Raw genomic sequence first — 24,925 nt, 5'->3', positions numbered from 1 at the left:
TCACATGGTCAGATAGTGACTCACGTAGTCATGACTCGATGACTCAGCATTTTCAGAAGAGAGTGCTGGGAAATTAAATACGTAATGTTTAGTGGATATTTTTGTCCAAAATGCTGATACATTCATGAATCAGTAACATGAGTGGCTCAAGAAAACCAATTCATTCATCCCTTTATCAACCATCTGCAGCTGCTTTAATAAACATTACTAATGAAAGGCATTAAGTGATACATTAGGATTCATAAAATCAGTAGATGTACCTTTAATACTCATCGTGAGATGTGAATATTGAACAGAAAATGATGATTTCTGCTTTGAGCTAATGCCTAACCTCAGCATGATAACTGACTCGGAAAGCCATTGTTGAAGCGAGTTTAATGCAGTGTATCATACAGCACTGATTAAATGGCATGATCACAAAGTGTGTCAGTAGTTTTCCAGGTGTGATCATTTCACATAACATTTTCACAGGTGTGATGTGATCAGTAGGCTAACTTGAAGGCAAAAATGCGGCAAATCCAATGGTGCAACAGAGAGTTCACCCTCAGCCACAACAAGTTTTAAAAATTCAAGGAATAAAATAAAAAAGAAAAGAAACTTGTAAAGTAAAAGAAACTTGGCAAACAGGTGGATCTTAGGCCTCTGAAGGTTCTTATCTATATCATATATTCTGATGTTGTCAAGTTGCCTAGAAACCCTATAGCAACGGGCTAAGATTAACCATTTCTATTCACCTGTAACATATCAGAAAAAGTTTTTTTATTTGACAACAATAACATCACATTCAGAGCCACAAAACTTGAATTACACATGATATATTATGACACCATCACTTTTCCCAGCAAAACCCCACAACTGGACTACAAAACATCTGTATAGTAGAACAGAGCTTGAGCATCACAGGCGAACCACAATAATTGACAAAAATTATATAATAATGTATTACATTTAAAAAGCTACTATAAATGCTATAAGATCGAAACTGGAGATTATTTTTGTGGTTTTGAGAATTTGTTATCAAGAAATGCTGATTATTGGTTGAAAACAAAGAAACAAAACAAAAGTCTGCACTATTAATGGCTAATCTTTTCTTGCTCCATCAATCTGCTCTGATTCCCTCTCTACATAGACTCTGGAGCTCTGTGATAACATTGCACTCTTCTTTTCGTCTCCCAAATAAGAAATAATTAATCATTTTTGAGAAGTAATAAATTCAGAAATTCTCTTAATTGTTCAAGGACAAAAGCTGTGCACATATTCAATATAATATTTATCAAAACTCATAATGAGGCACTAATTCTCTCATTATAAAAATGTTAATTGGGTCCATCAATAATGGAGTGTTTGGAAAACTGCAGCAATAAAACCTGTGTTTAATTTTGGTGATCACATGACTACTAGTAATTTCAAATCAGTAATTATCTTTCCTGTAGTATAAAAATTAACACTGGAATTGACCTTTGAACAGATCATCTTTTCTTACTTCTCACTCATTGCAATTTGGTGTCTTTGGTTTGCATTCAAAAATATTAACGCCGAATTGGGCAAGTGAACCATGGCTGTGAACTTGATTTAATGAAATCTTTAAATACAATTAATCATCAAGTTTTCAAAGATTAAAATTCCATCTTATGTAAATGAATGAATAAAATATTTTCTTACAAATTGAAAGAAAATAATAACAAAACTTCACAAATAGTTAATGATAAATTTGGAGTTCCTCAAGGTTCAAGTTAGGGTTCTCTGTTGTTTAGCTTTTATGTTCATGATGATAAACTGACATTTGTCCATCTACTTCCCACACATGTGCTGATGACACGGTTAACATGTCATTAAAAAGTGCCCCTTTCGACATTTTATCTTCTTTTTGTTTTCAGTTTTTTTAGGTTTGTTGTTGTTGTTTTTTACATGGCAGTTTTCAGTACAGTTTTCAAATGATTGTTTCATTTATTAAGTGTCACAAAATCCTGAAATCAGAAACGAGGCAAACACGTTTTAAAATAATGCACATGGGTAGATTTCTGTGACTACACGAAGTCAGTAAAAATATGTGGTTATTTTTCTCCAGACAGTTTATCAGTTTATCAGACAAATTCAATCTAACTGTAGGAGGGAGAAGACAATATTTAAACAACTAGGTGTCATAACAGATCCACTGCTTACATTTAAAGCACAAGTTTTCAAAAATGTGAATGGAGTCCATTTTAAACATATTAGGAGTGATTTAACTACAAAGGGCTCAGAGGTGTACATGAGTGTTATGGTTTTTCTGTCAGATGAAGTATTGTCTTACCAGCTGGACAAGTAGGACCACATTACAGTCAGTAAATACTATTTAGGATGATTCTGCAAAGATCAAAAATGAAATTCAAATCATAACAGTAAAACTGAAACAAAAATGCTTTTTATTAAAATAGGAACAACATGATTAAACTGGCTGCTGTTTTACTGGTGTGTTTGCTTCCAGTGAACCATGTTTTCATTTGTCAATGTAAGGGATTTGAGCCTCCATGGAGGCTTATTCAAGTCAGTCTGAAGCCATTGTGCATCTTTTATAACTATTGCTTTCCCTTACATTTCCATCAGAACATTGTTTACTAAGTAGCTGAATATTGCATCACAATAAAACATCTAAGCACAAGAGCTCAAATTCATGTTGGGCTTTCCTAATGTCTAATGATTTCCTAACTGTGACTGTCATGTTTCGAGGGAGCAGTGAACTCAAAAAGACTGTGGAAGCTGCACCAGATGTATATAAAGCATGCAGACCAAACTGACCACAGTATCAGCATTTCAATGCATGCTTCATTCCAGATACAGAATTTGAAACGCTCATGGTGTATCAAACACAGTTGGATAGCACCACCAAAATGAATGCACCCTGACGAAGAAGAAGCACTCCATTCTTGAGCGACATGCTTCCCGCATTTTTGCATCTTTGTGGAGAATGATTCATACAGCAACAGGATAATAAGCCCAAACACACATAAAAAGCTTTGTTAGAGTACAAAGGACAATGAAGACCTGGAAGTGGTGACTATCATGTACTTTACCATTTATAGGGGTATTTAAAGACTGAGAGAAAGCCTGTACCAGATTCAGTGTATCATGTCTTTACTGAGGTCCTATGATGGTTTCCCTTGTTTTCTGCCAGTGTACTTACTGATAAATATAGCTTTATACCATTTCAAATAACAATGTCAGTGTATTTGCAAAAAATCACTTTCTTATCCACTCTGTATGACATCTGCATGATTTCATGGGGATGTGAAAGATTGGCATACTTAATGCCATAAGACTTGAGATTCATGAGTATCTTTCAGTGATTCAATGTGTCACAAAGCTGATATTGTTATTAATGAAAAACTGTGCTGCAAACCTAATGCAACACATTATCTTTACTGGTGTTCTTGGACTTTAGGACCTAAAACAGTGAGGTGGTAGGGTGGCTCTAATTGGTATATAAGATAACCTCTAAATAGTTTGAGGATAATACCTCAGAAAGCCTCAGCTATGCAAAGACTAAGGTTTGTAGCTTGAACCCATCCGCTGGAACGTTGAAGACAATATCATTACACTGCTAAGCAAGACACAAATAGGCAAAGTTCTTCATGTTACTCGTGCACGGGAGAAACCGGACAGAGCGCCGTCCCTTCGCTTGACCCCAGTTGCTCTCGTCCGTCCTCCCATAACACTGTCCTTTTATTGAGGTTACATGAATATGCATAGGTTCATTAACATACGACGTCTACATACAAACAAAGAGTACCTTGCCTGTGTGTGTGTGTGTGTGTGTGTGTGTGTGTGTGTGTGTGTGTGTGTGTGTGTGTGTGTGTGTGTGTGTGTGTGTGTGTGTGTGTGTGTGTGTGCTATCCATTTTCCTAAACTGCTCGGTCCACCTATTTTGTTTTCTATTTTGTCATGCAGCTAAAGTTTCCTCCTCTAGTTAGTAAGCCAGTCTACCAAACACAAGGTGAGCTGTGCTGTTTAAGTATTCACCCTTCAAAACACTGCAGCCATTTGTAAACAGCAACCGGCAGCCTAATTACTTTGGTGACTTATCGAACAGGCTGTCACATGCATCCCAATGAATGGTCTGTAATAGCATTTTCAGATTTATTGTATATCACAGACTCTGCTGTATTCGTGGATGATCCGTCTTTTTCGAAAAGGACAGCTGGCTGGCATGAATGCCTAAAGCAGGATGAGGAGCGGACGTGCTGGAGCACAAGTGATTCCTTTGTTTTATTTTTAACATTCTGTGTTTTAATCATCAGTTTTCTTATTCTCCTCTTACCTTCCACATCCATCATCGTACTTTAACCACCACCTTTTTTGTTTTTTAGTCTTATTTCTGTTGTCTTTTTGTTTTGTTAATTATCTTTTCTTCAACTTCCTTATAATTATACGTACTTTGCTTTTTTTATAGCTCTTCCTGAGTTTCTCTCTCAACTCCTTTTCACATTTTCCCTTTTCTTGATTTACTGTGATGTTGTTTGTGCAGTTCAACAGAATTTTTTTTCCTTTTTCTGCTCTTGCTGAGTGACGTCTTAGGTTAGTTGGAAGGGTCAAAGTTTTTGGGGGGGCACACTGTTGGTGCATGTCTGAGTGTTTGGACAGTGTAAGTGGGTGGCTCAGTGTAACAAGCCAATTTTAGCACTGCAAGGGTCACTGTCAAATTTCCTCTTCAACTGCACGCCTGTGCTATCATTTCTGTCGTGAGCTTTTGCTCACTCATTCGTTTTCTCTCTAAGCTGGTGACGGCAAACCAAAGTGACAGCTGACTTCAACTTTAATCACATTAAAGTTACCAAACAAGGTTGCTATGAGCAATTTTCTCCTTGCATCTGCCTGTTTCACTGTCTTTCGTTCTTTTTTTTTAATCTTTCCTCCTTATTCTGTCTTCCTGTCTCAGCTTAGTGGAACGATACCAATCTATGACTCACCAACTTACTCATTCATTAACATGCGTGCCAGCCATGTGTGAGTGATATTGTGAAAGAAATGTAACAGTTACAATCTTTCTATGCATTAAGTGTCCAGGAATTGTGAAGAAATTATCTTCATTTGAATCAAGTAGAATATGATCATAACCATGATATAACAAATACCTGGTGAGTGGATGTAATTTACCAAAGCCATGTTGCTTTGTATATTAAAAGGTTAGGAGTAGGTCTTAATAATAATTAAAACAATAACTACAATCTAATGGCAATTATTGGTAAGAAAGGTTTGAGGTAAATGTGCCTGTCAACAGAATTAGCATGTTTTATGGTGTTACTGTCTTGAGTTCTTATAACTGAAATTACGACTGTTTTACACAAAGCCAAAGTTAAAAGACCAAGAAAAGAATTTTAAATGTGCATGCAAAATTACAGTCCTTTAGTTCTGTTTCATATCAAGTAACACAAAATTCTGCCTTTTAATGATGTTCTTAGTTTGTATACAAACACAAAACAAAGATCGATGCTGAACATGTTTTGCGAGTGAGCGGAATGTTTCGAGGAGAGTGAAAGATAAGAAGTAAAAGAAAATAACCACCTGGTTATGCACACAATCAAGATGATTTAAGCCATTAAAAGCTAGGTTCTTGTTTATCAGTTTTGGAAAGTAAGATATATTGATATACAAAACCATAAAATGAAGCCAGTTGTTATTCTCTCCACACTCGTGCTTTGTATGTTGACAAATTAAAGGAGGTTAAATTAAAAATAATAATACATTCATCCAAATCCCTCTCTAATCTGTGCATGTTACTTTTCTTTTCAGATGCCAATCTGTTCCGAAAATGTGTGCCTTGGCTCTGTGGTGATGCCCAACCAGCACATCCGCAAACCAGATGAAGTCCGAACTAAAGAAGAGCTTCTTCCACTGGCCACCGATTTCATAGACCAGTACTATACCTCTATCAAAAGGCAAGCAAACTGTGTGATACCTAGACAGAGTTTAAGTCTCAGAGCATGTACCAACGCAAACAAAATTCTGTGAAACAGGAGAAATAATAGCAATTTCTTATGATGTTGTGCTCTTTAGGTTATTTGTGTCTTTTTATTCTTATAGTACTATATAGTGTATTCTTTATTCTAGTCAAAACAATATGCAGAACAGAGTAATTCCATACAGGACTGACTGAAACCTAGACAGAGACACATCATTAGGCCAAAAGAAGATATGTACCTGATCTTTTATTTTATGATACCCTGTCCTGTCAACAGGTATGGATCTAAAGCCCATGTGGACAGGCTGGAGGAGGTGACCAAGGAGATAGAAGCTTCAGGAACTTATCAACTCAAAGATACTGAACTGATTTATGGAGCCAAGCATGCCTGGAGAAATGCTGCCAGATGTGTGGGAAGGATTCAGTGGTCCAAACTACAGGTAATTTCAGAATGCCTGAAATCCATGAATGCTGTTGTCTAAGATTTGTGCTGTTAATGTTTTTTTCTGACAGCTTGTCAATTAATGTAGACAGTTATATAGATGGATACATCTCTGCCAACATTTAGATGTTTTCCTATTATGCACTCATAATACTTCAGAGTTCTTGTTTTTATATTTGCTTTTCAGGTTTTTGATGCCAGAGACTGCACAACAGCCCATGGAATGTACAACTACATTTGTAACCACATTAAGTACGCCACCAACAAAGGGAATCTGAGGTAAACACATACATATAGTGCAAAGTGCTCAGCTCTTTTCTCAAGCCTTCTTTTCCTTTATTGTCTTTTCTTTGATTTGGTACTGCTCGCCATGTATTCCTTCCACTGCACTTGTTCCTCTCTCCATGTGTTGCCCCCATCACGCCACTCTTTCTCTGACTACCCTAACTTGACCCACTGTCCCATCTGTCAGCATTCTCTCTTAACGCTGTATCTGACACTATCTGCAGCCTGTCTATCTATTTGTCAGCATCTCAGCACCAATCATTGCCCTGTTGGTAAAGTGCCAGACCTTACTAACAAGCAGTCATTTGTCAGACCTGCAAAGCCTCACTCACTTTCTGCCAAGTCCTAATCACATGTGACACCTCACATTTACTTCTTGGATGATGGATAGCTTCTGACTCATTACTACACTTAGCCTGGCCTAGGGAAGTCAACTCAGATATGCATGCTGAAAAGAGCCATTATAATATCCAATCCACAGCTCTCTGGATGGCTGGCTTTAATATAAATGGCCACAGATTCAGAAATAGGAATATAATTATCACATGGTGAATTGAAAAAAATAACTTGGTTCTAAATAACTCCAAAAAAATTATCATATAATAGTATCTTATTTTATTTTTATAAAAAATACTGTGCTCTTGTATGATACTCTTGGTCTACATACTGATAATATTATATAAAAAGTAGCACTGTACAAGGTAACAAGGTTTAAAAAGGTTGCAAATAAACAAAACATTTCATGTTTCTGAATATCTACCATTTTTCTAAAAACTCTATATAGTCATAAACTATTTATTAATCCTTTCAATATTAGAAGAGGAAGAGAGCTCACACATTTTAATTACTGGCCTTAAACCTGTCAATTATTCATTAGTAAGGAACTTATCAGCTGTTTAGAAATACTTATTAATAACTGTAATAACTCCTTTACATAATAGTGATAACTTTATAAAGAAAAAGATCATTTTAAAATGTATCATTACTTATGAAATGCAGATGTCAAATGGATCTGTGCCAAAATTACTTAACACAGGAAAACATTGTCATATACTGTAAAATTAGCACATGTATGTTAAGTTTTCTTATACAACTCTTGGCTTTATTTAGTTCTACACTTTATATAATTAAAGTAATTGGAAATTAAAAATGCAGACTTTATATTACTGATTATTATTTAATGATTGCATCCTTTGATTAGACCAAGACTGGAACAAAGGTGTACAGATGGTAAAATCAATAAATAAATCAGGTTTCTGTCCTGGACAAGACCCCAGTTGTACGGCAAAAAAGCAATAGAAATCATTATCCAAGTCAACAAAACAAACAAGGTGGAAGACTGAGGTGACAGAGGAAGCAAAATCTCAAGAATGCAGAATTTACTCCTGATTATATAATTTATATCACCTCTTTTTCAACAATAAAGCAACTCCTGTTAAAAGAAGTCAGGTAGGCAGCTAAACTTGAAAAATGAACAAGTAAAACATTGGGGTCACTGGGAGATAATAATATTTTGTTTCTATATGTTACTTTAACAATACAGCTGACACCTTACAAGGCTGTACAAGGCTTAATGTTGTACAGATGATGATTATTAACACAACTGGCACAGATTGACACCAGCTGCTTAGTATTCTCACCCCACACGACTTACAACCAGCTTAGTAGTATTAACACTTTGACCCAGTCACAGTATTAAACGGTAACAGTATCATGTGGAGCAGGCCAAAGGTAGCTAAGCTTTGGCACTTCTCTGAGTCTTTTGAGATGTTGAAATTCATTTCCTTCAAGTTGATTACTGACACAGTGCTAACCATCTGTTAGGAATGTTGAAAATGTTGAGAAATTTCCAAATATTAATATATTTGGAACTTTTTCCCCTTGACTTCAATATGGACAGAACCATTGAATAATAAAAAAAATGTTGTGCCTATATTGTATATTAATAACATGTTTTTATTAGCTTTTTCTGTTTGTTTTTTGCAGGTCAGCTATCACCATATTTCCTCAGAGGACAGATGGCAAACATGATTTTCGAGTGTGGAACAGTCAGCTGATTCGCTATGCTGGCTACAAACAGCCTGATGGACGGATCCTGGGAGATCCTGCTAATGTTGAATTCACAGAGGTACACATGAGGAGTTGTGCTATTAAATGAGTAAAGTAATGTTTTTTTTCTTTTATTATCCTATTTGTTCGAAACTTACATGTAGTGTTTGGTCATTAGATTTGCATGCAGCTTGGATGGAAAGCTCCAAAGGGTCGTTTTGATGTTCTGCCCCTTCTGCTGCAAGCCAATGGGAATGACCCTGAGCTGTTTGAGATCCCTGAAGACCTCATTCTTGAGGTGCCAATCACACATCCAAAGTGAGTTATGTCTTTCATCTTGAAAATGCAAAAAAAGAAAAGAAAAGAAAGAAAAAGAAAGAAAAAACATACAGAATCTAGCAAAAATAAGAAGAGAGGGGGCTGCATTAAAAGATCCACCCACTCAACATCTTTTAACAATACTTCTAAAACAATAGGGTGCTTTTAAGCCAAGAACTATGATTGGGTTATCGTCAGTTTCCAACTGTGCTGATTATTCCAAGAAAACACTGCTGCCTGTGCTTTATCTGTTGCTATGCCAGCTTTTGTGGTAACCATGGGGCTTGTTAGTGAAATTTTAACTTTCCTCCTGTTTTTTATTCTTATGTGTTCTATTACTTTTAAGAAAACTTTTTCAACAATAGCCACTGTACACATGCCATAAAAGCCATTGATATTTAAAGTGTTAAGCTGCTGCAGTCCTATAATATGTGCAATCACAGTGAAGAATTAGATATTACATCTACAGAAGTTTTCACACCTTCAAAAAGCTATACAACAGGTTATCAGTGCATCACTGCATGCTACCAAGAATATTTCAGAATCCCTTGATGTACAATTCTCACTGATAGACTCCCCTAAAATTGGCATCTCTTGCTCCATACCCTGCATCAGCTGGCCTTGAGCCTGGCAGCAGCTTGGCACAGGCCAGGACCACCAACGGTGTCTCATCATTACACAAGATTAGACCCAGCTCTGGAAATAATGCACTGAGAGCAGTGTTATCAATCCCCTTAGAGATTGCAGGGAGTGAGTGGTGGGAGGTAGATAGAGGTCCAGCTTGCTCTGTCCAGCACTGACAGTAGATTTCTTTGTGTTAATGCTTGTTTTGGCTGTCGTCCCTTTTTAAATTATGTGTCTCAGGAGTAATTACTCGCGCTCTTGAGGATTTTAGAGACCATTCACATCACTAATGAAGCAATGGATAATATCCTAAATTCAGTAGGGATTATAATGAGTAGAATTATGTGAAATAGCAGCCCTTAGCTATCATGTCCCTGTTTGCTCAGGTATGAGTGGTTTAAAGATCTGGGTCTGAAGTGGTACGGCCTCCCGGCGGTTTCCAACATGCTGCTGGAAATTGGCGGTCTGGAGTTCACGGGCTGCCCCTTCAGTGGCTGGTACATGGGCACAGAGATTGGTGTGAGAGACTTCTGTGACAGCTCACGCTACAACATTCTGGAGGTACAGTGTTGTGCCAAAATATAGTCATGTTCCATTGGAAGAAGAGAAAAGAATTTCAGGCACAGATTGACTGAAGCCATGTGCAGAGAAGAAAGCATGTATTGTGTCACTAAATGAGCCTGTCAGAATGCAGTTCTTCTTCCTCCATGTTTTGTTGCAAATCCTTTAATATAAAAGAAAACTGTGGTACTTTATACTTTAATATGTTTACCAATATATTTTTCTATAGATGGGCAAATTTAATTGTAACCTATTTTGTAATATTTAACAATCAGATCTTCAAATTATTTTAGGGCATGCAGTATAAATATATATGTGACATAGCATATAATTAGGGAGACCAGAGTGTTTGCTATTTTTGCATGTATCACATTATTCTGACAAGTGAAGAAAATTTCAGTCAGAGTCGTCCAATTATGAAGAGCACTTCAGGGCACATGGGTGCCAGCTTTGGATTTGTCTGTGCTTGCAGTGATGACGAGGGCCATTTGCTTCAGTACAGCATGACCACAGCACAGCAACTCTACACAGAAATGAAATGCTAAAGTTTATGTCACTAAAATTTTCAGTCTCAGGTATGTCAGGCATTTTTTTTTCTGTATTATATAGGAGGTGGCAAACAAAATGGCCTTAGACACCAGAAAGACATCCTCCCTTTGGAAAGATCAGGCACTCGTGGAGATCAATATTGCTGTCCTTCACAGCTACCAGGTATTGAAATCTGTGATTTGAAGTAAGTAGATTTTTAACTTCTTAAAGTTTTTAGACAGCTCCTTGGAACAACAGTGCCTACAGTTATCTTGGACTCAAAGTGGCTACTGCTGAGCAAATTCCGTGGTGAAGTGTGTTAAGCCATGTTTATAACAATTTGTTGGTGTCAAAATGACTAGATATTTGTGATCAAATTATAGCTTGATACTCCACTGGTTTATTACAAGATGTGCAGCTGTTTGTTTGTTAATAGCACTTGACCATTGTAAGCATTCAGCGTATCCATTTTAATGCACTCATGAATAATAATAAAACACTTATTTGGTTGTGACATAATTCATATCCATCCATCTATGCTACCTATTCTTAGACATGCAAAGTGACCATAGTAGACCATCATTCAGCCACAGAGTCCTTCATGAAGCACATGGAGAATGAGTTTCGGGTGCGAGGTGGCTGTCCTGGGGACTGGGTGTGGATTGTGCCTCCGATGTCAGGAAGCATCACGCCAGTTTTCCATCAAGAAATGCTTAACTACCGCCTCAGCCCTTCTTTTGAGTACCAGGTGAGTAAGTCATTCCACATACCACACACCATGAGATCTCTTTGATTTAAGATCACCTGATTTTTCTTCTCCTATGCAAAAGCCCGATCCATGGAATACCCACGTGTGGAAAGGGGTCAATGGGACACCCACAAAGAAAAGAGCCATTGGATTCAAGAAGCTTGCCAAGTAAGTGTGCTTGGTTTTACTTAATCATTCATTTCTTTTCCCTTTTTTGTCTTTGCACTGTAAGAGTCAAAGCTAAATTGCAACTCTAAATGTGAAAGATCACAAATGATTTGTATTTGTTAATTTAAGGCTAAGCAGGTATTCACTTTGCAAACAAAAGTTAGACACATGACAAAGACGCTGGCGTGCTCAGCAGTGAAATTCATCCAATCAACCCCTTAAGGAGTAATCAGAATTTTGTCAGTGTTTTGTTTGTGTATACATGCACTTGTGCGCGTGTTCTGCTATTATTATAATTGCCTTGAGGAGATGACAAGCTAGGTAATCACAACTGTCATCCATCCGTAGCTGTCTGCTACAGTGAACCAGCCTATTACTAATTTCAGAGGCTCAATAAGAAACTTTTTTTTCTTTCTATTATTCAGTTGATCTTCATCTTTGCTGCATCTCATTTGCATTGTCTTTCTCTTCACCTCTGCAGGGCTGTGAAGTTTTCAGCGAAACTCATGGGCCAAGCTATGGCCAAGAGGGTTAAAGCCACAATGCTGTTTGCTACAGAGACGGGCAAGTCGCAAGATTATGCCAAAACGCTCTGTGAAATCTTCAAGCACGCCTTTGACGCAAAGGTACCCCTTGCTCCCACCTTGCATCATCATTTCCAAAGGTTGAGAACTAGCTTATGTATCGCTGCTCTAATATCTAATTGAAAAAGGAGGAACTGAAAGACACCCCTCCCCCGAACCCCACTCTCTGGTTGATAAAGCTGAGCAGATGCCAGCTGAGTATAGATGACAAAAGGTCTGAAGAAAGAAAAGCCAATCTTTTGTTACATTTTCCTCTTGTCTCATGCAGTAAAGTGCCGCAGGTTGGAGGCAAGATTTATCCACTAAAGCATAGAACAGGGTAGTAGTTTTAAGACAAAATCCTTCAGTGCCGCTGGGTGTGCAAATCTGTATACAAAAACCAAACAGAAACAAGAGAAAGAAGCTTCTCTCAAACACACACTATGGGATTTTTCCTCCCGGTCCTATCTTTATTTGCTCTTCCTGTTTTCCCAGTGTGATCAATCACACAAGGAGATTCATGCATGAAGATTTGTGCATGTGTGTGTCACTGTGAGTGGGCGTGTGCTGATGGATCGCAGGGCAGATGCAAACGCTTAGGGGGAATCTTGGTTGTTGTGGGGCTAAAGGCTTCTTTCTCTTCACGCCTTTGGTTGTGTGTCTTTGAGGCGTATATGCATGTGAAATGCAAGTGCGGCCTGTGGCAGACAAACACCATCATGCTGAGTGGTATGCATCATGGATGCTCAATGTGTGGCAGCAGCATATTATCATCTCGTTAGAGGCGAGGACAGAGTGGTCATTACAACCTCCTCCTCTGCCAGCGGCTATGTGTTCAGCCTTAATTTACACGCTCAAGTCAGCTGTCATTTGGAGTCTGTGTCTAGGAAACAAGAGTGAGATAAACACTACACCATGTAAGTCGCTAAGCTTCCATCAGTACAACGCTCTTTTTTTTCCTGCAGGTTATGTCTATGGATGAATATGATGTTGTGGACCTGGAGCATGAAACACTGGTTTTAGTGGTGACCAGCACATTTGGGAATGGTGACCCACCTGAGAATGGAGAGGTATTTATGAATACTTAATACTTGTCAGTTATTAAGAGCTCAGCAGACACTTCTAATTGTATGTGTTTGCTCTTTTTTGCTGTAGAAATTTGGAGCCGCCTTAATGGAAATGTGCCACCCAACAACAAACACAGAAGATAGGAAGTGAGTTTGATATCTCAATCCAGCTTTTAATGTTTACTTGAGTAATTATTTTTTGTCTCTTGAGTTAAAAGCCTGTGCGTGCCTCTGCTTTTTTCTTATTCTCTAGGAGCTACAAGGTCCGTTTTAACAGTGTTTCCTCTTACTCTGACACTCGGAAGTCATCCAGCGATGAACCAGAAACCAAAATTAACTTTGAGAGCACCGGACCACTTGCTAATGTCAGGTAAACAAAGCAAACTAAACAAACATAACAGGTGTTTATGTGCAAATCTATCCCTAAATTATCAAACAGGAAAGCAAGGAAATCTGGAAGGAAAACTACAAAAAATGCTTATGCTAAATAGGATAGGCACATGCTATGCTCATAGTCAATGAAATGCTGTAAAAAGAATGGTTAAATGTTGGCTTAATATCCAGGCACATTCACTTTGAAACATCAAATGGGATACATAATACATAAATATGCATTTATCATCTAATCAGTAAAAAATCTTTGAATGTTTGATTAGTTTTAGTTCTTTCAGTTCACCTCTTGTGCAGATAACAGTAGAGCCTTTGTAATGCAGGTAGCAGCATAATTGTAACTGTAATGTGATTACTGGGTTTATTACAGTAATGTGTTACATTATTGCATTACTAAAACAATGTAATGTAACACATTAAATAAATTGATTACAGTAATGTATTACTTTTGAACTTGGTCCAATCAGTACTGGTGGTAGGGAATTAGACTGCAGTGTAAAGAAATGAATAGCTCCTTTAGCAAGTTAGCAAGGAAACCCTTTAATGGAGATAAATGATGTCAACTGTCACCATGCCTGGTTTAATAAAATTAGCAAGCTGAATGGGTCCACCAGCAATATCAGATTAACATGTATAAAAAATCATGTGGTTGTCTGAATGCACAAAGTTTAGTGAGCTGTTTTGATAATACACAACTTAATTTTTTTAATCAATATATTAAAACCCCCAGTAGATATTCAGTTAACTGTGTAATACACTGTAAAATACTTTTTATTAAAAAAATAAAGGTGCAGGTCTGTTATATGGAGCTTATGAAAAGCTATGTTTTAGAGCTACGTTGCCCTCACAAGACACCAACTAAACATCTCATATTGTGGAATATGATGGATTACTTTAGGTTAAATATAATATAAATTATTTAGAATGAGCTCAGATGTAAACATGGAGGAGCAGGAGGTTTCTTCCTGTTAAAAGGGAGCTTTTCCTTCCCACTGTCAGCAGTGCTTGCTCACAGGGGGTCATATGACTGTTGGGGTCTGTTTTCTTTGTATTGTAGGGTCTTTACCTTACAATATAAGCGCCTTGAGGCAACTGTTGTTTTGATTTGGCACTATATATATATAAAATAAAATTGAACTGAATTAAGTTGAGTTCTTCCTCCATTTATGTCTAAATGGAGGGTTTTCCTTGTAGCGTTTCCTCAGTGCATACTCCACATGAGGATGGCTATAAAACTCCTTTCGGATAAAAATCTTATTGCAGCTGACAGTTTGCTGATCAGCTAAGGAAGAAAAGACAACAGAGATTTTGCTCAAACTTGGATCAGATGTGAGCTGACTTCCTCACGGCAAAGAAGTGGAAAGAGATGTTGTCTGCCTTCAAAAAACAAAGTGATCTGTTTCATGTTTATGTCCATCTAAACTCAGACAGGACACGTATTTATAAATACATCAGCTGTTTTCAACTGTTTGACATATTCTGAGAGGAAGGAAAGGGCAAGTTTCTAACATGGACACAGTGGTGGTGGTTTGCAGTTGTGTATGTTTGTGTTTTATTTCTTTTTTCTTTTTTTTTTTTTTAACACTACCTGTCTCTCAGTCTCTGTGTTTTCTTCATGTATGTGTGTCTCTGTTTAGGTTCTCGGTGTTTGGCCTTGGCTCCAGGGCCTACCCACACTTCTGCGCCTTTGCCCACGCTGTGGACACACTGTTTGAAGAGCTAGGGGGTGAGCGCATCCTACGCATGGGAGAGGGAGATGAGCTGTGTGGCCAGGAGGAGTCATTCAGAACATGGGCCAAGAAAGTTTTTAAGGTTGGTTTCCTGGGCTGAGACCCTTTGGGCGTGGTTAAAGGTGGTGTATTTGGAAAGTGTACATTATGAACCTAGAGTTAAGCTTTATCTCAAGACCGGTATGTTAGTTACTTGTCAAGTAGCTGTTCATCCCAGTACAATCCTCTTTCTGTTGTTTTTTTTTCTTGGAGATTATGTATTATGAATTTCAGGAGCGGGACCACACCTCCAAACACACTCATTCCAGGTGTCCCCTACTTCTGCAAGCTGTTCATTCTCGTTTACGTGCCCCACCCAACTCTTTTGTTTATCTTCTCTGTGGCTGCTCGTGAAGGCTGCCTGCGATGTATTCTGTGTTGGTGATGACGTGAACATTGAGAAGGCCAATGACTCCTTGATCAGCAATGATCGCAGCTGGAAGAAGAGCAAGTTCCGCTTGACTTACACGGCCGAGGCCCCAGCCCTCACAGAAGGTGAAAGTTCCTCTTGGTACTTAGTTACAAAATGCTTGTGGCAACTTAATATTAAAGGGGAAAGTTCATCTGTACAAAATACCTGTAATTGATCAGCAGTGTGGTAGTACGGTTATTGATAAAGATGAGTCACTCAGCCTTTACGTGACCTGAAGCTGAGATTTGTGGCACTGGTGTGAGAAAATCAAAATGAGATTATAATAGGATTTTGAGAACTTTTCCCTAGAGGTCTCGAGTTCAAAGTACTGGACCAGATTTGAAGTGGCTCTGTTACTTAATTTCCATAAATTAATTTGGTACTTCGGCACCTTCAAACTGACACAGATTGTGACGTAAGCTTGGGGGTGGGCAAACTGGGACCCATTGACTAGTCTGCTCATTTAGCCCTGGGACCAAAGGGTAGCATTCCAGGACTTATGGCTTGGTCAGAGGATATCAGAGGATATTCCCTTCCTTGTTGAGAGAGATTAAAAGGTTGGGATCTGAAGCGAAATGGCAAATATTTCAGTATAAAGTGAGAAATATCCATAAATCTGTTCTGATTCTTTTTTTGATATTACAACAATTTTACACAATTTGGCAAGATGTGTCTTTGATGTTATTAATGATGTTAATGTTTGTTAATGATATGATTCTTTTGAAGTTCTTCAGTTAGAATTTTTTATGTATTTTGATTTGGGTTATTAGTGCTGTGGAATATAATAATATTTGAAAAAGAATCCATGTATTTATCCATGAATACATAGTATTCAGCATAATATGTCTGTGCAGCAACTTTGCTACAAAATCATTGCATTGTCTTTGCCAAAGTAGAGAGTTGTTTACATTATGCCATTATGTTAAGTTTGGATCCTGACTCTCTGAACTATATAGGGCTGGGCTGATACCCTTTTTGTGCCCTTTCCTTTACCCTTTGTGTACAGACACTCCCGTATCTGTACATAAAGCTTCTTATCAATCTCTCCCAGAAAGAAATCAAAGAAGTATTTTTTTCCAAGAAGCACAGGTCTGTTGATCAATCCATAAATAATGTATTATTTATGTCTGCTAACAGCATTATACAGCATTCACAAGAAGACAGTTTATGGAGCAAAGATGCTTGAATCTCATAATGTGACAGTTGTTTACATTATGCCATTATGTTAATATTGGATCCTGACTCTCTGAACTATATGTACAGACATGGGAGTGCCTGTGGATATAGGGCTGGGCTAAAACCCTTTATGTACCCTTACCTTTACCCTTTATATACAGACACTTGCGTGTCTGTACATAAAACTTCTTATCGGTCTCTCCCAGAAAGAAATCAAAGAAGTATTTTTTTCCAAGAAGAACATGTCTATTAATCAATCCATAAATCATGTATTATTTGTGTCTGCCAACAGCATTACACAGCATTCACAAGAAGAAAGTTTATGGAGCAAAGATGCTTGAATCTCAAAATTTACAAAGTCCAAAATCAAAGTAAGTATGCATTTACACGTGAAACACTTTTCAGACGAAAACACTTTGTCGCATATTTGTACGTTTTACCAAAATCGTAAACTAACGTTCAGTTCGTCTAATGGATTCTTCTGGTGTCCAACTCATTCATTGTTTACAGTGACATTTTAACTAAATGGAACAGACTGAAAATGGTGCAATGTTATTTCCTAAATCTCTGATCCCTTTCATAGTCGCTCCACCATATTTGTGCGGTTACACACAAACAACCACGACAGCCTGCACTACAAGCCTGGCGACCATCTGGGCATCTTCCCTGGCAACCATGAGGACCTGGTAACAGCTCTCATAGAAAAACTGGAGGATGCTCCACCTGTCAATCAAATCGTCAAAGTGGAGTTCTTGGAGGAGAGAAACACTGCCCTAGGTGGGTATTAGCAAAGTCATGCTACTTTGCGAAAACAGTAGGCATGCAATCACGAGAATGGCATTTTAAAATCTGGGCAGGTTGTCAAAATCCAAATGTAAATAAGAAGTCACAGCAGACATCATGAAGTCACACTTTAGCAGGATATCCATGCCCAGAAATTTTTCAGTGAACTGCATATTGGCAAACAGTTGTGGTGACACCGGGTGACTTAACTGTGATTTTCTCTGTGACTGTGATGCAAGACATTTGCTAAACACAGGATTAGTGCTTATTCAAAATTCATCTCCACAATTCAAGCCCTTGTTGTTAACAACTCTCACTGTATCTAATTTTCTTTCAATTCGAGGATCACATGTTCCATACTGCTGCTTGCATTTTGGTTGTACTTTGCTAATTACAGACAACTAGACAACATATCCAAGGGTGTTGTGTATAACGTGTTAGCAAATGCTTATCACACAGAGAAATGGCTCTGATCTTCGGACTGGTTTGATACTGATTCTCAAGCTAGTTCATTTTCAGTCAACAAATTCCACATTGTCTAGCATTAGATCAAGTAGCAAGGAAACAGCATTGGTAAGAGCTTTTGCAGCAAAAACCTCCCAAAAAACAAGCCAGCAAAAAAACTGCACACACACAGACTGCTCTTATAGTTTGTTACCTCATTTTTTTTCTTTCATCTTACACATATAAAAAACTAGTACATCATATGAATTAACTCAACTTTAACTTTATAATTTTCTGCAGGTGTAATCAGTAACTGGACAAATGAGACCCGTATCCCTCCCTGCACCATCTACCAGGCTTTCCAGTATTTCATGGATATCACGACTCCACCGAGCCCTGTGCTGCTCCAGCAGTTTGCTGCTCTAGCAACCAATGACAAACAAAGAAAGAAACTAGAGATCCTCAGTAAGGTAAATTCACTTAGTTTTCAATGTTACCATTTAATAATAATAATAATGGATTGCATTTATATAGCGCTTTTCAAGGAACCCAAAGTTGGACACCAGAAGAATCCATTAGACAAACTAACTGAACCTTAGTTTACGATTTTGATAAAACGTACAAATATGCGACCAAGTGTTTTCATCTGAAAAGTGTTTCACGTGTAAATGCATATTTACTTTGATTTACACTGACCTTTCAAATGGCTGAGCTGCAGCAGCGCTGAGTGCTTGAACTTGTTTTGTGACCAAACACATAAGGGATTTCCGATGTGTGCATGTGGGCTGTATCCAAAGATATGTTCCCCCATTTCCAATCTGAGATGAAAATGTATGCGTATTTTTAGATCACTTTTCCAAGAACTGTTCTATAAAAAGTCACCATGTGCTTAAGCTTCAACAGTAACCAACACATTCTCTGTGTTTCAAAATAAGAGAATATGGCAGATAGTTTTATGTGTCTCATAGCTGATTTGGTGCTCTTTGCACCAAGAGTACGTACAGTAGGAGTTAGCTGGCGCCAAATTAAAGCCGTTGATCGTTCTAACCCAGAGCCATCCCCCCTTGCAGTGCCTCCCACTATTCACTCTCCATTTTTGTCAATGTGTGGAAAAGGCTGGATGAGGCCAAGCAGTGACTCATATGCTCATACACAGAATTATTGTCACCAAGCAAGAGGGAAAGATGGTAGGCTTCTGAATTCAGAAAGAAGAAATTGTACAGTAGAAACAGCACTGCAGAACATGTTTTAATGAGTTAAATCTCAAGTTCATTCCTTACAGGAATAATTGTTTTGTTTTTTAACATTTCTCTTCTTGTTTTTCCAAGCAATACAAAGCAAACATGTTGCCACGTCTGGCTTATTCTCTTCTTTAAAAAAGTTAATTAAACAAATCTATCAGCTTCTCATATCTGTACAGTCCTACGCCCCCTTCTGTTTATCAAGGTTAAAAAGCCCAGGCCCCAAAGTGCTTATGGTGTTAGAGTTTTGCTATAATTATGCATTAGGTGCTTCAAACTGTCTTTTAAGCTCATATTGTGGACCACACCAGTGGGTTCTCAATGGGCATTTTGTCGCTCATTAGCAGCTTGAGAACAAAGCAAAAGTTGGTAACATATCAAAGGTTTTTTAGCCTGATGGCAGTGCTCTACTTTCCTCACATCCAAATGTCAGCGATGACACACAGAAACAGTTGGGCAGTGAATGGCGAATAGCTCTGCTTGTGGCTGCCTCCTGCTCCTGAGTGAGAAATGTTTACAGATCCAAAAGAGGAAACTATCCTCTTCTTTTCAGTTGCTGTGGGAGTTGCATTGATTTCTTAGTCTGAACGACAATAATTCAATAACTTACCATGACTAAAACTATATCAAAGAAATGTCAGCCGATACCTTTGTACCACATTGTCTTTCTCTGTGACACTCCAGGGATTGCAGGAGTATGAGGAGTGGAAGTGGTACAACAATCCCACACTGGTGGAGGTGCTAGAAGAGTTTCCTTCTATCCAGATGCCCTCCACTTTGCTGCTAACCCAGCTGCCTCTTCTGCAGCCTCGCTACTATTCTATCAGCTCCTCTCCAGACCTGCACCCAGGGGAGATCCATCTCACAGTGGCTGTGGTCTCCTATCGCGCCAGAGGTAAGGCCCTGGTACTTGAACTGCTCTAATTCCTGTCCAAGATTTTAAAAGCTGTGTAGGCGTAGCTTCAGATGCTTAGGTCTTCTCAGCTGCCTGGAGAGGTTAATTTTAGTCTACTCAGAAGACTTTTGATAGTCTGAAGTATTATGCATGTGGGTTTTATCAACATGTCAAGAATGCAAATTATACAGATATCAGGGTAATTAATATATTGCAGTTATTGGTTTATTTTTTCTTCATTTAACTAGAAAGTAGTCTGATATTTAAACATCTTTTTCAGTGATCATGTATTTTAAAGTACTAGACATACTAGACATTTCTCAAACCAGTGCAGGCCTGGTATATATTTCGGTTAAGTCAAGTCTTTGCCATGGATAAAAGGCACAGTGCCATAGCTCCTTCAAGGCTACTGCAAGGATTAAAAAAGAAAAATGTGTCAGACTCTCTGAAAACCTTCTGAAGCTACAAGAGAAATGATTGGAAGTTATCTTAGAATGTAAGTCTGCTTTACAAGGCAGCCAAAACAAAACTGTAAAAACCAGAAACACGCACTGGGAGAAAGACTTTACATATTCTGTTTATATATATGGCCACAAGCACAAACAGTATACTTCAGTCTACTTCACTGCATTATTTAGGCATGAGGCATTATTTAGGGCACGATTTAAGTGTTGTTTTTAGCACCACTGTGGCAGTATATAATCTCAGCCTGTAAAGTAGTCAGTAAGCATTACTATACCTTTTAACTGCTATCTTCTCCCACCTGTAATGTGCACTTATGTGAACATATTACTATGATTGTATAAGCAACAGCTGAATTACTGTAATTTCCCTTTAGAGGAAGAGCGTGAGGAAGAGGGGAAGATGGCTATAGCCTTGAACACATGTTAGGAACACTCTTTTCCTGTTAGTTTGTATGCTTAAAAAGAGTGGGAGGCAGAGGGGAGAGAAAAAGGTAAAGTGCTTGCTCGGTAATCATCTCTTTCAGATGGAGAGGGACCAATCCATCATGGAGTGTGTTCATCGTGGCTTAACAGGATAGAGAAGGGGGAGATGGTGCCGTGCTTTGTCCGAGGGTAAATATCAAAGTGTTTTTACAAGAAATTTTAAGGCAATGCAATCTAATCTAATCTAATCTATAATCTAATTTGCAAAAGTCTTTAGCCAACCCTTTATTTTGTTATATTTTCTAAGAGAATGGGAAGTAGGTGCAGCAATTTACTGAAGCATGCAAACATACACAGGCAAACAGTATAAAAGCTGGTATATCAGGTACAATTCTAAAGAGCTTAAAAGTCAGTATTTGGTAAGTCTTTTTTTAAGTAAGCCTTCTTGTCATTTCTTCAAATATTCTTCGGGAATAGTTCCGCTGACTTCTTGAAGGACATTCAAAGCTCGTATTTGGATGTTACCCACTTTTTGTGATAATGTCTGTCAAGATGATCCCGCACTGCTTCAAGAATGTTGAGGTCCGTTCTTTGCGGAGGCCAGTCCATGACTGGTGGTGTGTTTTGAGTGTTTTTTCTATCCAGTTGTGTTTTTACTGCATTGACAGTTCGCTTGATTGATAACAGCTTCATTTTTCAGCATGACAATAGATCCAGACATTTTTCCAGATGGTAAACCTCACAGTACATTTCTACATTTATAATTCCATTAATTTTTACAAGATCCCCAACAACACTGGCTGAAATGCATTTCTTATTGCATTTCTTATTTCTTATAAATACTCTTTATGAGATTTTGATCTTCTTCTGTCCTCTACTTCCGCTAAATGTTTATGGACACACACTATTTCCTGCAGAGATATGCCAATTTTTTGTCTAGGAGCCCTTTGAGAATCATCTTTTTGGTACAAAGGTACAATTTTAGGCAGCCAGTGTTTAAAGAAAAGCTTTAAAAGACCTTTAGAAATCCTGGAGAACTGTTGTTCAAGGCCACATTAAAAAATACAAGAAAGTCTGGCTCCTTGGAAACATTTCATGACACGTGAAAAGGTGATGTTTGACAAAGTAAGCTGATTTGCCAAGATAGGTACCACTCTCTTGTCTGCATGCATGATATAGAGCTAATATGATTATCAATTCATTCCTTAAGACTAAAAGTGGAAATAAAAATAACCGAAATATTTGCTGTTAAAGTTCTCTAATTAGTACCTTTTATCTTTTTATGTAAAACAACTCATTTTTATCTTACCAGGAGTGTTCTTTGTAAAATTTATAAGTTTACAGTGAATAAACAAAATAAATGTGCCAGTTAGTGAGTTTTAGAGGCAATGAAAGGATTAGGAGAATTAGGGGAATCTTGACATCAAGCTATACTTACCCATATAGCTTGATGTCCCCCAACCGTGGCTCAAGAGTTGGCAGTCTTGTAATCGGAAGGTTACCGGTTCGAGCCCCGGCTCAGACAGTCTCGGTCGTTGTGTCCTTGGGCAAGACACTTCACCTCTGCGCCATGGCCAGAGGGGCCAATGGCACGATATGGCAGCCTCGCTTCTGTCAGTCTGCCCCAGGGCAGCTGTGGCTACAACTGTAGCTTGCCTCCACCAGTGTGTGAATGTGAGAGTGAATGAATAGTGGAATTGTAAAGTGCTTTAAGGATCTTGAAAAGCGCTATATAAATGCAATCCATTATTTTTATTATTAAAATACTCTATTATTCCTTTATTACATTTTATAGGCTCCATGGTAATTTGTTGGATGTTGTTTGTGTGTGTGGCATTATTTTAGTGCACCATCATTCCAGCTTCCCAAGAACAACCAAGCACCTTGCATCCTTGTGGGTCCAGGAACAGGGATTGCCCCATTCAGAAGCTTCTGGCAACAAAGACTATATGACCTTGAACAAAACGGTTGGAATTTTGTTCTCCCTCAATCCATAGAGTTACTTTTGACCAACTTATAAAAAGACTTTGCAATGTATTTTCAGTGCTTATAGATTTATTCTTCAAATTAAAGTGATAATGTAATTTTGACACTTGTACTCTGGATATCACTTCTGCATTTCCATCCAGAGCAACAAAGTAACTCTTACCTCTTATCTTCAAGGGATGAAATCCTGCCCAATGATACTGGTGTTTGGTTGTCGGCAGTCTGAGATGGACCACATCTACAAGGAGGAGACCATACAGGCCAAGAATAAAGGGGTGTTTAAGGAGCTCTACACAGCCTATTCCAGAGAGCCTGGCAAACCAAAGGTACAAGCACTAAACACGAAGGAAGTCGCTTGTAACATCTGTCTCTGGCTTGTTTAGGTAGAAATAAATTCACAAATTTGAGATGGCTGGATAAATACTTCTGTAGATATAGTGTATTTTTACTTACCAATGTCATTCTGCTGATACATTTTCATATATACATTTGTCTTTGTCCTCTTTATGCTCAATGCTTCCTTTGTTGTTGTGATTGATTCTTGCTTTGTTTACAGTTCTGTTACTTTTAGCAGTGACAGTCAATACACGGATTTGAAAAGAAGAACAAAATCCACAGAGCATAATTTTTCTTACTCTGAGGTTGCTTTGTTCCTGCGCATATCAGTCTTTAGGTGGCAGTTTGCAAATTTTACTTTGTGTGTAGTGTCCTGACTCAGTTTTTCACATTGTTTCCTTTTCTGCTATTTTCACGCTTCACTTCTCCATGCACACTCATCATTTCTTCACTGCCTCTCTGTCAGAAATATGTACAGGATGTACTGCGCGAGCATCTGTCAGAGACGGTGTACCAGTGCCTGAGGCAGGAGGGTGGACACATCTACGTGTGTGGGGATGTGACAATGGCAGGAGATGTTCTCAAGACTGTCCAGCAAATCATCAAGCAGCAGGGCAACATGAGCCTGGAGGATGCTGGCTTCTTTATCAGTAAGCTTCGGGTAAGAGTGGCGGAGTTCTCTCTGCAATATCACCTCTGTTATGTTCACATTCATACTCCATTCTACCTTACTGAACCGTGAAGTAAACTTAATGTAAGGGAGATTCTAGAGTTAGTTAAAATACCTGATCAGCTGTGAAAATACTAAATGTAAGATGCTATCCATCATTGCAAAGGTAATGTTGTTTAAGGACTGGATATGGACATAAGCCCGATCACCAACTGGTATGTGAGGTCCTGTTTTGAAACCTTAACTTTTCTTTTTTTTTTAGCATTTTGGCTCTAAAGTGTAACTATATGTTACCATGTTGTTTTGGCTCACATTGGTGTTTTTGCCACTGCAGGTCCATTTTGTCAATATTGGTCATACTATGGTCAGAAAGAAGGGTTATCTGATGTTTGCCCATTGGCTAATGACCTGTGATTGACAAGTGATTAACCAGTGTGTATGCAGTTTCACATTCAGACCCGCCCATCTCTCGTCACACCTGGCTTCAAATTACTCATCTTTATATTTCAAAACATGACTTCAGAAATCGATGGATGACATCATGGTAGCCAGCGTCTTTGGCTAGCTTGCTTGTCATGGTCATTTCCCATAGAATCCCATTTTAAAAGGTATATCTACAGCCTGCTAGAGAAAACGTATTATTAT

The 24,925-nt window shown here is 38.2% G+C and overlaps 1 protein-coding gene across 1 annotated transcript in view; it reads left to right on the top strand.

The window, feature by feature from the left end:
• The window catches only part of nos1 (nitric oxide synthase 1 (neuronal)), a 40,730-nt gene that overhangs the window by 11,642 nt on the left and 4,163 nt on the right, over window positions 1–24,925 (top strand). The window contains exons 5-27 of the mRNA XM_026187591.2: window positions 5,770–5,915; window positions 6,216–6,378; window positions 6,568–6,659; window positions 8,652–8,793; window positions 8,893–9,032; window positions 10,043–10,217; window positions 10,827–10,928; window positions 11,299–11,493; window positions 11,576–11,661; window positions 12,143–12,287; window positions 13,190–13,294; window positions 13,380–13,438; window positions 13,545–13,661; window positions 15,319–15,493; window positions 15,807–15,945; window positions 17,331–17,409; window positions 17,622–17,815; window positions 18,566–18,735; window positions 20,191–20,401; window positions 21,390–21,477; window positions 23,134–23,255; window positions 23,452–23,600; window positions 24,077–24,271. Coding sequence (XP_026043376.2) covers window positions 5,770–5,915; window positions 6,216–6,378; window positions 6,568–6,659; window positions 8,652–8,793; window positions 8,893–9,032; window positions 10,043–10,217; window positions 10,827–10,928; window positions 11,299–11,493; window positions 11,576–11,661; window positions 12,143–12,287; window positions 13,190–13,294; window positions 13,380–13,438; window positions 13,545–13,661; window positions 15,319–15,493; window positions 15,807–15,945; window positions 17,331–17,409; window positions 17,622–17,815; window positions 18,566–18,735; window positions 20,191–20,401; window positions 21,390–21,477; window positions 23,134–23,255; window positions 23,452–23,600; window positions 24,077–24,271 — 3,189 coding nt within the window. The remainder of the gene's footprint in view (window positions 1–5,769; window positions 5,916–6,215; window positions 6,379–6,567; window positions 6,660–8,651; window positions 8,794–8,892; window positions 9,033–10,042; window positions 10,218–10,826; window positions 10,929–11,298; window positions 11,494–11,575; window positions 11,662–12,142; window positions 12,288–13,189; window positions 13,295–13,379; window positions 13,439–13,544; window positions 13,662–15,318; window positions 15,494–15,806; window positions 15,946–17,330; window positions 17,410–17,621; window positions 17,816–18,565; window positions 18,736–20,190; window positions 20,402–21,389; window positions 21,478–23,133; window positions 23,256–23,451; window positions 23,601–24,076; window positions 24,272–24,925) is intronic.

This window comes from Astatotilapia calliptera, chromosome 12 (genome assembly GCF_964374335.1).
Source record: "Astatotilapia calliptera chromosome 12, fAstCal68.1, whole genome shotgun sequence".
NCBI lineage: Eukaryota > Metazoa > Chordata > Actinopteri > Cichliformes > Cichlidae > Astatotilapia > Astatotilapia calliptera.
This window is presented reverse-complemented; position numbering and strand designations above follow the sequence as displayed.